This window comes from Kogia breviceps, chromosome 15, assembly GCF_026419965.1.
Source record: "Kogia breviceps isolate mKogBre1 chromosome 15, mKogBre1 haplotype 1, whole genome shotgun sequence".
In the NCBI taxonomy this organism is placed as follows: Eukaryota; Metazoa; Chordata; class Mammalia; order Artiodactyla; family Physeteridae; genus Kogia; species Kogia breviceps.
The window spans coordinates 83,591,240-83,607,526 of record NC_081324.1 but is presented as its reverse complement, the minus strand read 5'-3'; the positions used below and the strand labels follow the sequence as shown (position 1 = coordinate 83,607,526).

General features: G+C 40.0%; 1 protein-coding gene across 3 annotated transcripts in view; it reads left to right on the top strand.

Annotated features, from left to right (window-relative positions):
- The window catches only part of SBNO1 (strawberry notch homolog 1), a 53,831-nt gene extending 40,800 nt beyond the window's left edge, over positions 1-13,031 (top strand). For 2 of the 3 annotated variants that reach the window (XM_059040629.2, XM_059040630.2), the window contains exons 25-32: positions 130-204; positions 1,111-1,257; positions 1,688-1,782; positions 1,884-1,976; positions 7,795-7,932; positions 8,605-8,681; positions 9,723-9,916; positions 11,499-13,031. In XM_059040629.2, the coding sequence (XP_058896612.1) occupies positions 130-204; positions 1,111-1,257; positions 1,688-1,782; positions 1,884-1,976; positions 7,795-7,932; positions 8,605-8,681; positions 9,723-9,916; positions 11,499-11,641 (962 nt within the window). In that variant the 3' untranslated portion in view covers positions 11,642-13,031. Of the gene's footprint in view, positions 1-129; positions 205-1,110; positions 1,258-1,687; positions 1,783-1,883; positions 1,977-7,794; positions 7,933-8,604; positions 8,682-9,722; positions 9,917-10,186; positions 10,937-11,498 lie in introns of those variants that run through there. The other variant, XM_067015875.1, reaches the window with a different exon arrangement.
- Positions 13,032-16,287: the final 3,256 nt, after the last annotated feature.

The following is a 16,287-nucleotide window of genomic DNA, read 5'->3' as shown; positions in this document are numbered from 1 at the left end:
CAGCATGTGGGATCTTCCCAGACCAGGGCTCAAACCAATGTCCCCTGCATTGGCAGGCAGATGATTAACCACTGTGCCACCAGGGAAGCCCTGGGCTATAAGGTTTTTTATAAATTTGTTTTATTATAGATGTTCGACAAGGACTGATAGGAGTTGGCCTGATAAATGTAGAAGATCGTTCAGGAATTCTTACTCTAGATAAAGGTAATGGTATGACTTTTTTATGTATGTTCATAACTGTTGCTGTATCATTATAGCCCGTTTTGTTGTTTATGCTTTCGTCAACTTGAAGGGGAAGCTTCAAGTCTCTAGGTCTCAATCCCTCATTACTGAGTGCTCACAGAACATTCTGGGTGGTTTTTGCTATGAATAACTGTGGTTATTCAAGAAATTAAATCTCTGTTCTCTCTACATAGCAACAGTTCTCAAACCAGGTTGCGTATATGATCAGCTGTTGAGCTTTTTTAAAAGTACTGAAGCCAGGGCAGGAGTTCAGACATCGTTAATTTTCCAGAAGCTCCTGGTCATTCTTACTTGTGCAGCCAAAGTTGAGCTTCACTGACTTAACAGCACTTAAAACTTCATGAGTTAAGACTTAATGTGGAAAACTAACATTCTTTTGTGCTAAATTGTATTTATACTTTCAATAAGCGAAGCTGAAGATGCAAAAATTCAATTTGGCAAACATCTTTTTTTTTTTTTTTTTTTTTGGCGGTACCCGGGCCTCTCACTGTTGTGGCCTCTCCCGTTGTGGAGCACAGGCTCCGGACGCGCAGGCTCAGCGGCCATGGCTCACGGGCCCAGCCGCTCCGCGGCATGTGGGACCTTCCCGGACCGGGGCACGAACCCGTGTCCCCTGCATCGGCAGGCGGACTCTCAACCACTGCGCCACCAGGGAAGCCCTGGCAAACATCTTTTGAGCATGTAGTATAGTCGTGCTAATTGCTAGAGGTAGAAGTGGTCGAAGTATAGCCCTGTTCTGGTTACAGTACAGGAGTTGTGAGGGAAGGCTTAGAGAAGAAACTGAGACTCTTACTAGGCTGAGATGAATTAATTTTTTAAATTGCCATTTGAATGCATTAAATCTTTCATACAATCTTGTCATTGCAGATTATAACAACATAGGAAAATTCTTAAATAGAATTTTGGGCATGGAGGTGCATCAGCAGAATGCGTTATTTCAGTATTTTGCAGACACACTTACTGCAGTTGTTCAAAATGCCAAAAAAAATGGAAGATATGATATGGGAATCTTAGGTAAGTTGGGAAAATTTTAAAACATCACATGTATTCTTTTTTTTTCTTTTTAATTAATTTATTTATTTTTGGCTGCGTTGGGTTTTCTTTGCTGCACATGGGGTTTCTGTAATTGCAGTAAACGGGAGCTACTCTTCGTTGCGGTGTGCGGGCTTCTTGTTGCCATGGCTTCTCTTGTTGCGGAGCATGGGCTCTAGGTGCACGGGCTTCAGTAGCTGTGGCTCGCGGGCTCCAGAGTGCAGGCTCAGTAGTTGTGGCGCACAGGCTTAGTTGCTCTGCGGCATGTGGGACCTTCCCCGACCAGGGCTCGAACCCGTGTCCCCTTCATTGGCAGGCAGATTCTGAACCACTGCGCCACCAGGGAAGCCTGTCATATATATTCTTGATGAAATATTTTTTTATATTTATATGTTGCTTTTTCTTGTTCAAGATCTTGGTTCTGGAGATGAAAAAGTGAGGAAAAGTGATGTTAAGAAGTTTCTGACTCCAGGATATTCAACCTCTGGCCATGTAGAATTATACACGGTAAGTTTAGAAAACGTGCACATTCAAGTATAATGTCATTTTCTGATAAGCATTCTCAGAAGTGAGTTTAATTTAAATTTTATTATTATTTTTTTTAACAGATAAGTGTAGAGAGGGGAATGTCCTGGGAGGAAGCTACCAAGATTTGGGCTGAGTTGACAGGACCAGATGATGGCTTTTATTTGTCATTGCAAGTAAGACTTGTTTCCCTTAAATGTTAGTTGTTAAGATATGTAATGTGTTTTCATTGCCAGCATTGTAATTATCTGTTTGCTTTGTGCTGATTTTCCAATTGTATTTAGCTTTCTGTGTTTTGATAATTTATCACTGTAATTGTGATATATTTTTATTTAATACATTTTGAGGAGTATTACTAAATGCAAGTTTTAAATTATTACTCACTGGGGACTTCCCTGGTGGTCCAGTGGTTAAGATTCCACACTTCCACTGCAGGGGGCACAGGTTTGATTCCTGGTCAGGGAATTAAGATCCTGCATACTGTGTGGTGTTGGGGGGGAAAAAAAAAAAGTTTACGTATTCTTAGTAAATTGAACCCTTTTTTTCCATAATGTAGTGAGTGACCTTCTTTAGTCATAATAATGCTTTATGTCTTCAAGATTCAGTTTTCAGTTATTAGTGTAACTACATTCATTGGTTTAGTATTTGCCTGTGGACAGAGCTAAGGAGAAGAGGATGTGTGAGTGTGCATGTGTATATGTGTGCACGTGTGTGTACATGTTTACATTTAGACATATACATATACACACACAAATGAATGCATATTTATTTGTCCTGATCAGAGCTATGGAATTTTAATCTCACCTCTTCTCTGATTTTCTTTTTAAATTTATTTTAGTTTTGGCTGTATTAGGTCTTCATTGCTGTGCGCAGGCTTTCTTTAGTTGCAGCGAGTGGGGGCTACTCTGCGGTGCGTGGGCTTCTCATTGCAGTGGCTTCTCTTGTTGAGAGGCATGGGCTCTAGGTGCGTGGGCTTCAGTAGTTGTGGCACGTGGGCTCAGTAGTTGTGGCATATGGCTCTAGAGCACAGGCTCAGTAGTTGTGGCAGACGGGCTTAATTGCTCCACAGCATGTGGGATCTTTCTGGACCAGGGCTGAACCTGCGTCCTCTGCATTGGCAGATGGATTCTTAACCATTGTGCCACCAGGGGAGCCCCTTCTCTGATATTTTTGTCTTCTTTCTTCCACACTAATAATCCCTGTTCTTCAGGGCACACAGGATGATAAAATATCATGGATACTATGCCCCAGTATTCCTGAAAATAATTTTTTTAATAATAACTTTTTTTGCATAAGCTTACTTTATGCTATTTTAAAAAGTTATACTGTTTCTGCATGTCAACATATGGCAGTTATATAGTATACTCTTCTTTTAACCCTTAATCTTAGTTCTACAGGTAATTAATTTATATTTAAAGCTCACCACTCACTCACTAGTCCTTAGGTTAATATCTCTCTAGTTATTTTGTCTGAAGCCCATTCTGTAGTAGATTCAGGAAGGACTTTTGGAAACATTACTCCCTGAATTCTTACATGCTGGTAAGTTTGTGTCTTTGTACTTGAAAGACAAATTTTACCAGACATGAAGTCTTTAGTTCACGTTTTCTTTTCTTGGATATCTTAAACATGCTACTACTTATTCTTTTGAGATAGAGTTGCTGTCAAAAAAATTTGTTTTTAATTTATTTTTATTTTTGGCTGCGTTGGGGCTTCATAGCTGGGCGTGGGCTTTCTCTAGTTGAGGCGAGCAGGGGCTACTCTTTGTTGCGGTGCACAGGCTTCTCATTGCGGTGGCTTCTCTTGTTGTGGAGCACGGGCTCTAGGTGCGCGGGCTTCAGTAGTTGTGGCACGTGGGCTCAGTAGTTGTGGCTCGTGGGCTCTAGAGCACATGCTCAGTAGTTGTGGTACACGGGCTTAGTAGCTCCGTGGCATGTGGGATCTTCCCAGACCAGGGCTCGAACCCGTGTCCCCTGCACTGGGAGGTGGATTCTTAACCACTGCGCCACCAGGGAAGTCCCTACCTACATTGTTAATTTTTTAAAAATTATGGTAAAATGTATAACAAAGTTTGCCATTTTATCCATTTTAAAGTGTGTGATTTAGTGTCATTAATTATATTCACAATGTTGTGCTAACATCACCATTAAACAATAGCTTTCCCCTGGCCTGATAACCTTTGATCTCTTTTCTGCCTATGAATTTGCATATCTTGGTACGTCATATAAGTGGAATCTTGCAGTATGTGACAGTTGTGTCTGGCTTCTTTCACTTGGCATAATGTTTTCAAGGTTCATCCATGTTGTAGAATGTCATAACTTCATTTCTTTTTGTGACTAATATTGCTTTGTATGTGTGTAGCACATTTTGCTTTTTATTTGCAAATATTGGGTTGGCCAAAAAGTTCGTTCTGGTTTCGCAGTAAGATGGTACCGAAAGCCCGAACGAACTTTTTGGCCAAGCCCTTTACGGCGTGACCAACTGTAAATGAAGACGTGGTTCAAGAACTGCGTAAAGGAGACCAAATATGATGCCACAGGCGGGGTGAAACCATAAATAAGCTCCCTAGAGCAAGAATCCCTAATTTTTTTATGTCGGGGTCAGGTAGTAAGTATTTTAGGTTTTGCAGAGAATATGTGGTCTCTGCTGACTATTTTGTAGATTTTTTTCTTTCTTAAATTCTTTAATTGAATTATGTATGCATGAATGCATTATTACACGTGAAAAAATTTAAAAACAGATAACACTAAATTTTTTGACCATTATTCCCAGCCCTGGTTGCCTTCCCACCTTCCCAGAGGTAGCCGCCGTTAACCAGTTTCGTGTCTATTCTCCCACACCATTTTCTGTGCATTTAATGCATATGTACTATAGCCATAGGAAACAATTTACTGTTTTAGGTGGTTGATTTGTTGTTGGTTTTTTTGGTGGTGGTGGTGTTGGTTTTTTTGTTTGTTTGTTTTGCGGTACGCGGGCCTCTCACTGCTGTGGCCTCTCCCGTTGCGGAGCACAGGCTCCGGATGCGCCGGCTCAGCGGCCATGGCTCACAGGCCCAGCCGCTCCGCGGCATGCGGGATCTTCCTGGACCGGGGCTTGAACCCGTGTCTCCTGCATCGGCAGGCAGATTCTCAACCACTGCGCCACCAGGGAAGCCCTGGTTATTTTTTTTTATACCAATTCTATGATACAGTATCGATCATTCTTTAAATTGCCTTTCTCACTAAACAATCAGTCTTGGAGTGCTTTCTGTATTGATACTTACAGGACTACTTCATTCATTGTGGTTGTTGCATGGTATTCTGTGTTATGAATATATGATGGTTTATTTAGCCTGTGTCGTATTAATTGGCTTTTAGGTTGTTTCCACTTTTTCTCTCTTACAAAGGACATGCTTATAGATGCTTCTTTATGTACCTGTGTTAGTGTATCTCTAGAGTAGATTCAGAGAAATGGCATCACTGGATCTTAAGATCACTTACTTCTTTATACGTGTGAATGAGAGGAAAAACTCTTTTGAAGATCTTGGAGGAGAAAAAGTTTAGTTCTTAAAAGTCTGAAAAATGATTTTCCCCCCAGCTTTGTTCTTGGCTTCTAGTATTATCTTGAGGTTTCTAGCTAGGGTGGGATGGGTAAAACTGAACAAGTAAAAGGACGTATCAGGATTGAGGGGAAAGATAACAAGCAGAGTTGGCTGAGTTTAAGTTGCTGCCTTCTCTCTCCTTTTTTTTTTTTTTAAACATCTTTATTGGAGTATACAGTGCTTTACAACATTGCTTTACAATGCTGTGTTAGTTTCTGCTGTATATAACAAGGTGAATCAGCTATATGTATACATATATCCCCATATCCCCTCCCTCTTGGCGTCTCCCTCCCACCCTCCCTATCCCACCCCTCTAGGTGGTCACAAAGCACCGAGCTGATCTCCCTGTGCTATGCAGCCGCTTCCCACTAGCTATCTGTTTTACATTTGGTAGCGTATATATGTCCATGCCACTCTCACTTTGTCCTAACTTACCGTACCCCATCCCCGTGTCCTCAAGTCTGTTCTCTATGTCTGGGTCTTTATTCCTGTCCTGACCCTAGGTTCAACAGCATGGATTTTTTTTCCTTCCTAAGAAACTTTCTCCCTTCCTTCCTTAAACTACTCTCTTTTTTTTTTTTTTCCTTAAACTAGTCTTAAACTTAGGAGCCTCAGGCCATTTGGTCCATAAACCTGGTTTACTGGTCTCTGATTCAGTAGCAAAGCTCTCAAACTGGGTCTGGCTCCTAGTTGTGCATGTGTGTGTGTTTGAAAATCTTGAGATTATTGTAGATTCTCATGAGGTTATTAGAAATAATACAGAGAAATTCCTTTTATACCAGTTTTCCCAATGGTAACATTTTACAAACCTGTAGTACAATATCACAACCAAGATACTGATACAGTTCACTAGGTTTTATTCAGATTTCTCTGAGACCTTGGATGGGATTTTGATTGGTCCCTATAGGATATTGGTTATATTTTTTTCACTTGAAATTATTGCCACATCGAGGCACTGGTAGATTTTGATGAAAATGCTGATCCCCACCAGTTTCCCTTGAGTGAAAGGATGTGGTAACGTTGTCCTTACTCTCGGCTGCATGGCCGCAGGCAGCTGGTTGTGAAGAGTGAGGACCTTGGAAGAGACATCCTTCCAAGAAGCTGTAGCCTCCTTCGCTGAGCCACCTCAGCAGCAAGCAGATACGATTTGCGGTGTGTTCAACGTGTGTTGACATGAGGAAAGCCATGTCAGAATCTCTTTTCATTCCACTGTAGTGTGATGATTTATTTTATAGTTACAATGAATTAACCTGACACTGTCAAGATAGATCACACTGTGTGCTTTAAACACTGCCTTAAAGTATAGTTAGCTAGAGAATTTCACATCAGCTGATGTGAATTTTAAATGTATTTTAAAATTTTTAAATGTATTTTTCACTTGACTTTTGTTTCATAGACTTTTCAGTAATGATATAAACAGTGTTTCAAATCATTTGAACAAGTAAAAGACGGAGGATCTTTAGTATCAATGAAGAGAAAAGTAAAGTATTAAGTCCTTTTATCAGTTTAAGAATTATCTTAATATAAAAAGGTAGTAGCTTAGCAAATGATTTATTTTGTAGAGGATCTGGGAAAATACCTTTGAAACTTTTCTTTTTCCTTCAGTTTTGCTCCAGAGACTGTTGCTTTGAAATTTTTCACCATTCTTCAAAAGAAATACTAATTTTCCCAAGCTTATTTTTCCTTGCGTTAAATGGGGCTTTTTACAAATCTTTCAGTGTTTCTCTCATAAAGTCCAACTTTAAAAAAATTTTTAAAATAAAACAAGTTCCATCGTTTGTCTAATGCATCCTTTTCTTCCACTTCTGCATCATATTTATGTATTATTTGTTCAGCATTTGGCTTTCTCCTGTTATAGCGTTACCATTTACAGATGAATTTGTGACATTTCATGTGATATTTTACCCTCACACGACCATAGGAATAGGTTGTAGCACTGATGGAGTAGATGAATTCAGAGGACTGTGGGTGATCAGAAAGCCTGATCTTGAAGGTTATATATTTCATTGTAACTTGGAGGAGAGTAACATACAGTAGAGGTCAAATTATTTCCTGTGAAGACCCTTCCTGCCCACTACCTAGATTCTTACCTTACATACCTCTGGGCCTGTTTCGGCTGCGAGTCCAGTGTCCTGGACTAGAAGAAGCAAATTTGTTTCCACTGGACATCATGCTTTAAGTCGTACTCAGCACAATTTTCTAAAGATTGTCTTGCCTCAGAGATAAGGTCCACTAGCCTTCACTTTGATGAGACCTTGTTCAAGTCGGTTACACAGCAGGTGTTATCCTTTCACACAGTTTTGTATTTACATACTCATTTGGCTTTGGTGATGTGATGGTACAAAAAACAAGCCTGTCTTAAAGTATGCAGTATTGAATCTTTATATTTTCTCACCTATTTATTTATTTTTTAATAGATAAGAAACAACAAGAAAACTGCCATCTTAGTTAAAGAAGTGAATCCTAAAAAGAAGCTTTTCTTAGTTTATAGACCAAATACTGGGAAACAGCTCAAATTAGAAATTTATGCTGATCTAAAAAAGAAATATAAGAAGGTATTTTTCCATTTGTACATGATGTTATATATGAATACTTGTTTTATAATAATATATTGCAACTATGTTTATGTTTATATGTAAATTGTCAATTTTTCCTGTTTGATTACTGGAAAATTGTTTTCAGAAAAAGTTTTATCAACTCTTGTTAAATTAATATCCCAGTCTTAATGTTATCAACTGTTAGGAAACTTAAAGATGATTAATTGAAACAGCTTATGTTATCAGAAAAGGAAGTTTCTATAGTGCTAACTACAAAAATTAGAATTTTTTAAATAAAGGGAAGATGTACAAGACCTAATTTCCTTCCCACCAACTCTTGGTTTTACTGTGAACTGCTGTGTTTATATTTTGCAATAATTTCTGGAAAAACAGTGATACCTGTTTTTCCTAACTTTACTATGTTACTTTGTTGTTAATATTACCTTGTATTACTATTATTCCTAGCCATCTTCACTTGAAAACAATTATAATTAACTTAACTATTTGAAATATTCATTACATGGGAAAAACCTCGTGGCAGAGCTTTATGAATAGCATTCAAATGCAAGCAGTAGCGAAGACCATGTTTTCTATATAAAGATGATTTTAAGTTGGCTTTAGAGACCAAGTTAGGCAACCAGCTTGTTTAAACAATACCTTTTCAATGGAATTTTTGTCTTATTTTCACAGGTAGTCTCAGACGATGCCCTGGTCCACTGGTTAGATCAGTATAATTCATCTGCAGATACTTGTACTCATGCTTATTGGTTAGTTTTCATTTTTCTCACCATATATTCCAAAGTATAATCAAGATTTAATTTAAACACCCCTTCATTCCCTGTAAGTACACAAGCAGGTTACCAGTTGCTCGGTGCTGTTTCTTTAAGCAGAGGTACTTGTTGGAAGTCTCTGGACCATTGTGCACTGTTTCAGGTCTCCCCACTGATGCTTTGTTACTTCCAACCAAATGTTGTCTGCCAGCATGGGCTTAACTATCATTCTTAGGGTTGAGGCTTTTCCTTTCTCCTCTCCTTCCTTACCTTCCTTTATTTTTTCCTTCCTCCGAAGTTTTATTGGTGTCCCAAATCAGTTTTATTTTTAAGGCTAGGGAACTTCTAGGAAACCACAGAAGTGCCTCAAATAGTTAACAGTGCTAGAAACTTTGTTGTTGAGCCCTGGAGCTGATCCTGCTGTGCTACTAGGCTAGCCAGAGGTGTTCTCAAGTCATTTTGTTCATTTCAGGGCATTGAAAATGAAGTATCTGGTCCACTTTTTGAAAAGAGATACAGGATATAGATGAATTTTTAGCTAGGTTTTTATTTAGACACATGTAGGTAGATAGATTTGCTTTTGTTTATTTGCTGAGGCCTTTTCCACTTACCTGATTTAGAACTGTATATTGGTAGTTTAATACTATAGATATAACTGACAGGATTATTTTATAAACTGACATTAATATGGTAAACTAATGGATATTAAAATGACAAATGCTTAAATGGATATCAAGACCAACAAATCAGCCCTTTTATAAGGGAGTCAGACCCAAGAAATAACTAATTTTAAAATCAGTAGTGATACCTTAAGTTGGACAGGATAATCCAATATGTCAAAAGGACTGCAGTCTACAAAACTATCAGTAAAGGTAAATGACGGTAGGGTGTTTTCCATTTGAAATTAGGGTAGACCTTGTGGGCTGTGTGTGAGAGAGAGTGTGTGTGTGTGTGTGTGTGTGTGTGTGTGTGTGTGTGTGCGCGCGCGCGCACGTGCGCACACACACACATATACATTTTTTTCCTTATCTATCCTAGGCGTGGCAATTGCAAAAAAGCAAGTTTGGGATTAGTTTGTGAAATAGGTCTTCGTTGCCGCACGTACTATGTATTATGTGGCTCAGTACTGAGTGTCTGGACAAAAGTCGAGGGTGTTCTCGCGTCTGTCAGTGGCACAAACGTGAAAATGCAGATAGTTCGGCTAAGAACAGAGGATGGACAGCGGATTGTAGGTGAGTTTTAATTTTTTTTTGATTTGAGCCTTGAGAAGAAAAATCAGGTCCTGTGTTTTTCTTATTTTGCTTCTAACGTCTTAGAATCTTAGCATCTATCTATTCCAGTGGTGGGGTAGAGCTTGCTTTATATTATGTTCTTAAAAGGATAAATAGTAGTGAAGCTTTTGAATGGATGTAGTTGGTGCTGGTTGAAATTCTGATGGGGTTGTTTTTTAATGCCGCCCTCAGTGCTCTTGCTCCCCTTCCTCACTGTTGACGTCTATGCAGGCTCCCTGGTATGAAGACTAAGGATTCTCTGAAGTCTTTATGTTCATTGTGCCACATTGAGACTGTGGAAGTCAAAGCCACTGTGCACAGAGGATGGACTGGAGTCCTGCAGGGAGCAAGGGAGACCAGGCTAGCTGCTCCCACTGTTCCCTCAATGACAGGCCTCACGGAAATCCACCCAGTTATTGCACTTTCCCTGTCGCATTGTCTTTGTTTCTTTAGCAACAACCTTTCCCTGTATCCTGGGTTGCACGTTGTTAGCCTGTGGGCTAGTCAGTCCATGGACGTTTTTTTGATCCTCAAGTATTTTTGGTTGCGAGATTTCAATTGAGTTAGTTGCCAACTTCTAAAAATCAAAAGACTGTGGACTTCCCTGGTGGCGCGGTGGTTAAGAATCCGCCTGCCAGTGCAGGGGACACGGGTTCGAGCCCTGGTCCGGGAAGATCCCACATGCCGCGGAGCAACCAAGCCCGTGTGCCACAACTACTGAGCCTGCGCGCCACAACTACTGAGCCTGCGCTGTAGAGCCCGCGAGCCACAACTGCTGAGCCCACATGCTGAAACTGCTGAAGCCCATGTGCCTAGAGCCCACGCTCTGCAACAAGAGAAGCCACCGCGGTGAGAAGCCTGTGCACCACAATGAAGAGTAACCCCCGCTTGCCGCAACTAGAGAAACCCTGTGTGCAACAACAAAGACCCAACGCGGCCAAAAATAAATAAATAAATAAATAAATAAATAAATGTATTTTTTAAAAAATCAGAAGACTGGATTTCTGTCTTCTTCAAAACAACAGCAATAGCAGCAACAACAGAGAAGCTTGGAACATTGAGCCCCTGTTCCCACATGGGAGGAGTTAAAGTTCCCTTACCCAGGATATATATACTCTCCAGTTTGCTGACCTCCACAGCGTGCCACTTAGAAGTTACTGCTTCAGTACGCATTTGAATTTGCAGCCACTATTCTGTAGCCTTTGGTACATTAGTACACGCGCCAAAGAAGGTGGTGCTTGCATACGTTTGTGGAGCTTCAAAGGTAGTAGATAGGTACTGTACTTGGCCTTCTGTTGCTTCAGCAAGAAGATGGTGTTGCACTAGACACATGCATGTCTCAGGTATTTGTGGGTGACGCTGCTGAGGAATCGGGCTGCTTCTGAAGGGGTCAGTTCAGTTATTAGGTGTTCATTTAGTTTTTTTGTGGAGTCTTGTTCATTAAACTTAATATTATACTTCATTTGGAATTCGCTATGAAGCTGTAAAACAGTGTGGTTTCTCCTGGAAGCAACCTTTATAAATTCTTGTTTTCTAATTGCAGGTTTGATCATTCCTGCAAATTGTGTGTCTCCTCTTATAAATCTCCTGTCAACTTCAGACCAATCTCAACAGCTTGCAGTCCAGCAGAAGCAGCTCTGGCAGCAGCGTCACCCTCAGAGCATCGCCAATTTGAGCAACGCATAAGAACAGACAGGTTTCAACATGGATGTATATGAAATGCTGTTGAAGCATATCATTTGCATAAAAATCAGGGACAGTTTCCAAAGAATTATAATTTTTTTTTCAGTTGTGCTCTCTCTCTAGTTAATTTTTTTGGGAATAAGGACAAACCTGGAATAGATAGCAAAACTGAAAATCAGCAGTGCCGATGGTGGTACATATGTCTTTCCTCGTGCTTTTCCCATGGTACTTACCGTATGCTTTTACTTTGGGTGAGCAGAGGGGTATGTGCGCGTGTGTGTCAGTCTGTTTGTGAGTTTGTTAAAAGCTACGAACCATAATTGGTTTAAAAATGCTTGGAACTTCCCAAACCGGCTGTACTTTTATGTTATACAGTGCTCAGGGTTAACGCAGTACATCCACGCCATTGCCGTGGGACGTATCCCCGGACGCATGTGTTTTGAGTCTATAAATAGAGAAAATATATATTGGTTTCTTCTTCCAACTTATTAAAACAATAGGTTCATTAAAGCATGAAATGGAAGGTTACATATCATGCATTCAGGTTCTTTTTCTAGTTTTTGTTCTGACAGTGCATGTCTTTGAAAGCATGCGTAAACCAGATTAACACAGAAGTCAAGTAATGGAGAGAAACATTTGTAGATGTACAGCATTGGTTATTGCATTTTTATAGTGTTTATACCTGGGTGTTGCTTCAGACCCTGCGACATCACCGTCTCCCATTCTCCCTGCCCCAGGGTTCTTGTCAAGGTAATAATGACTACATACATTTTTTGGTGATAAAACTCTTAAAAGTTAATTTTAATGTATTAATAGTATTCCTAATGTGTGCTGCAAAATGGCTACAAGCCTGCTTTTCTTAAAATTACATTTTTCTTAACTTAAAGATAGTTTTAGAAAGAAGTACAAATTGGCTTCTGTCTTGCAAACAGTCTTTTTTTTTGTTTTTTTACTTCGTTATCTTAATTTGCTTTGTCACTCTTAAAAATGGAAACCGTACTTGAGTTGTAAACTAGACAATGAGGAAACACTTGAGGCTTCTGCTGTATGTTTATTTCTTGTTGTTATTGTTGTTACCCAGTAACTTGAATATTGTTTAATGTGTTGTAAGACATTGTAGAGTTTATCTTCAAGCTGTTAAAAATGGTAATGTACAAATGTGAATAGACACTTATCTATAATATGGGTAAGTTTTGTTTCGCCTATAATAGATGTTTATAAAAACAAGTGAGGGGGCAGTTGGTCTTTTTGTTTCCTTTTTTCCTTTTCCTTTTTTTTTTTTGCTTGCACAGGTTGCACTATTGAGAAACTGAGATTGTATAAACCTGGTCAAAAGCTGCAAGATACCACCATCTTGTAGATGTCAAATAAAAAGTTATTATACTAAGCAGAAGTGGACTCTTGTTTAGGCCCTCACCACCTTCAAAAGTAGTCTGTGACGGGTATGCTGCAGAACTTGCGTGTTGCTCAACCTTCTAGGTAGCCTTATAGTTTGGTTTGAAACCTACCCCTCAAGGTGGAAATGGTGTTGAGGAAGGGGTGAAATGATAGTACTTTTCAAAGTTTCTCAAGTTGAACTGTTGTCCTTTGTAACTTTCTAAACTTCTTGCAGAATTAGGTGAGATGCATGTTAAGTGATGGGAAAGCTAGGGCTATCATCCTCTTGTGTTTCTTCAAGCCTGAGTTTGGTTATGTCACGTTTACCGTAAGTTTTCTTTCTCTGGATTTATTTATTCTAGATGCCTAAAGGGACAAATTGAGAATAATTTCTGTTCTTTGGCATATTTTGCCCAGTGGATGCAACTTTTATCCTCAGTCTAGTCCTTATATCTCAGGCAGTGATCCATATGAATATCAACCAATGTCCCTTGTTAGGGCCACTAGACCCAGCTGGCAGTCAAGAGCAGAATTGTCCACCTGCACCAAAACTTCCCAGTTCTTCTGTCTTTAAATCAGGAGCCCAGTCAGCTTCCATCAACACCCCAAGGTGAAATAGAGCTGTGGAGGGGGAAGCATAACAAGCCTGTTCCCTCCGGTGAGACAACATGGCAGGGTTGGGGGAAAAAGACTCCCTCTTGGAGGCTTGGCCCAGCTTCCCTTCTGTGTGGGGGGGAGTATCTTTTTTGGCAGGTTAGGGTTTTTTCCAAGCAGCTTCGGTGTGAGGGTTCTTTAGCGTGCAGTCAGTTGACCCTCTCACTTCATGATGTAATGTTTGCTCTTGGAATGGCTGTCTTGTTACAAAGGGGGATATATGTATGTTCTGTTCTTTGTAGAACAGCTGTGTTGTGCTTTTTAAAAAAAAGTCCAGAAATAAGGCCTCTGGAAACTCTCAAAGTAGACCTCAGAAAGGCAGCCGTGTAAATGGATGGGAGCTGAGGTGCCACGTGCACGTGCTATGCGTGGTGTGGCGTGCATGTGAGCATTGGGGGTCTGCTGCCCATCCTCCTCTCTGGAGGTGAACATTTGACCTTTAACACTGTGCCCTTATCCAAGTCAGCAAGTTTTAGTTGGTCAACATGGGAAAACCCAGCGTTCAAGGTCCTCCTCTGTCAAAAAATCGAGTCTCAACAACGGCTAACTTCTGTACAACAGATCCTTGTATTTCAGGATCTGCGTGCCACGTCTGAACCCAGGGACCTTGCTGAACCCGACGTGAGTCCATTCGGCCTCTGTAATGCCTTGTCTCCCTTTTTAGCAATATGGCTCTGAGCACAGAGATTTGATTTCAAGTCACGTTAGTGTTTTCAGAGTTTACAGTGCCGATTCCCAGTCCAGAGCTGCTCAGATGGTATTGGCGGGGGGGTTAGTGTTCCCCTAATTTAGCACCCTCCCTACCACAAGCTGCAGTTTAGTGGGATAATCCAGATATTTATCAACGATATGAATTCCTAAAAGTATTAATAAGGTATTTTTAAACACAACTTGATGAAAAAGTAAATATCTTAAGCAATTTTCCCTTTTTGCTGCTAAATTGCCGATACACTCTTCAGTATCTTTTCTTTACATCTGTATATAAGTTAGCAAGAACCTGCATCCAAAGCAATGTAGTGTTGTGTGTATGTGTATATATATATTTATTCCAATCCAACTAGCACTTCAGAAACCTTTTTGAGTTGCAACAGTAAACCTTTTACTTGTATTCTGCTTCATCTGTAGTGGTAAAAGTTCTAGATTACCAAGCAAGCTCCAGGGGTATATAATATTTTAGAGGCATAATTTTCTGGCTGTAGCCACTGGGGCATTCATTTGCTAATCTCCATGTGATGCTATTAGAGCAACTTCTAACAGGCATGACGAGAAAGGGTACCAGACATTTACCGTTGTATGATGGGAGCCTTTCCCCAGTCCCCTCCACTTTCCAGTTTAGCAGGAGGGGGAAAAAAGCAATAGATTAGAAATGATTGATGCACTTCAATTTATGAAAGTAGGAGCAGAGGAAAAATGTTTTTCACTTGGGTCCTTTTCTTGATTAGATATTAAGAGGAAGGTGCCTATCTAAATACTCTCATTTTTAAAATGTACCTGAAAAAGAAATGTACTGAATGATATTTGATAGTTTCTAAGAATGGTGCTACTTAAGAGTCGCTCTTAGAGCGGTATGCAGTTAACAGATGTTCGGTTAGTGCAGGCATCCCAGGGACAGTAGGCATTTGTTGACTATCCTTCCTCTATGTCTGGAGAGTCTCCTTGGCTAACACCACACCTCGCGCGCTCAGCGCGCACGCTTCGCTGCTGGCAGTCCGTGTCATGGCTACAGCTGCGAGCAAAAGCCATTCGTAAAAAGTCCTCATTGGATGCCAGTTGTCTAGTACAAAGGCAGTGTCTTTTAAGGGCATGTAAGTGAAGGAAGCACATCTAGATACCTGCAGCGCGAGCTAGCTAGTAATTTTTTTCTGCGTACTTGAGGTGAAATCCAAAACCCACCTTCTGATTCTTTGCTGTATTTATATATATATATATATATGTACATAATGTGTATATATAGAAATGTTGAGTTCTTTTTGAATTCTGAATGTAAATATTCCTTGTAAATTGGGACGCCACCAGCTTGTTTTTCTCTTTTCCCTCCTCCCTTCAATCCTATTTATTCTTTTCTTGACTTCCCATAGGGGGCCTCTTACAATTTGGGTTTTTTTTTTGGATGTAGAAACGTATGAAAAACTTCTTAGTTGAATTTGTTCATGTATTTTAGAATTGGGTTTTGCATCTTTACTATAGAATTCCTATGTTTTTTGTTAATATTTTTCAACATGCCTGATTGTGTTTTGCATTTTTATTACAAATTTTTACTGTGTGCAATGCATTGTATTGGGGGGAACGTACTTGAGTGCAATTTCTGATACTGTCATTATATGACTAGTTATGCTCATTTATGTTGCTCTTTGGAAGCTATAGTGAGCCTGATGTTTTCACCTAAAAAATTTCTTCCCAAGACTTCCTTTAAGCTCCTCTAACTTCTTCAGTGCATTTGGGATCAAACTTGCTCTTCAGTAAACCCGACTTGTTCCTACGCTTGCAATTTTTCAGGCCCGCACCAAATCCTTCATCCTTGTGGCTTTCCAACTGAGGGGAAAATCTTGCAGATCTGAACAGTGATTTATGACCTGCTACTGCTGCAGATTTTCTGTTTCTTTAAGAAGTCGAGCGTG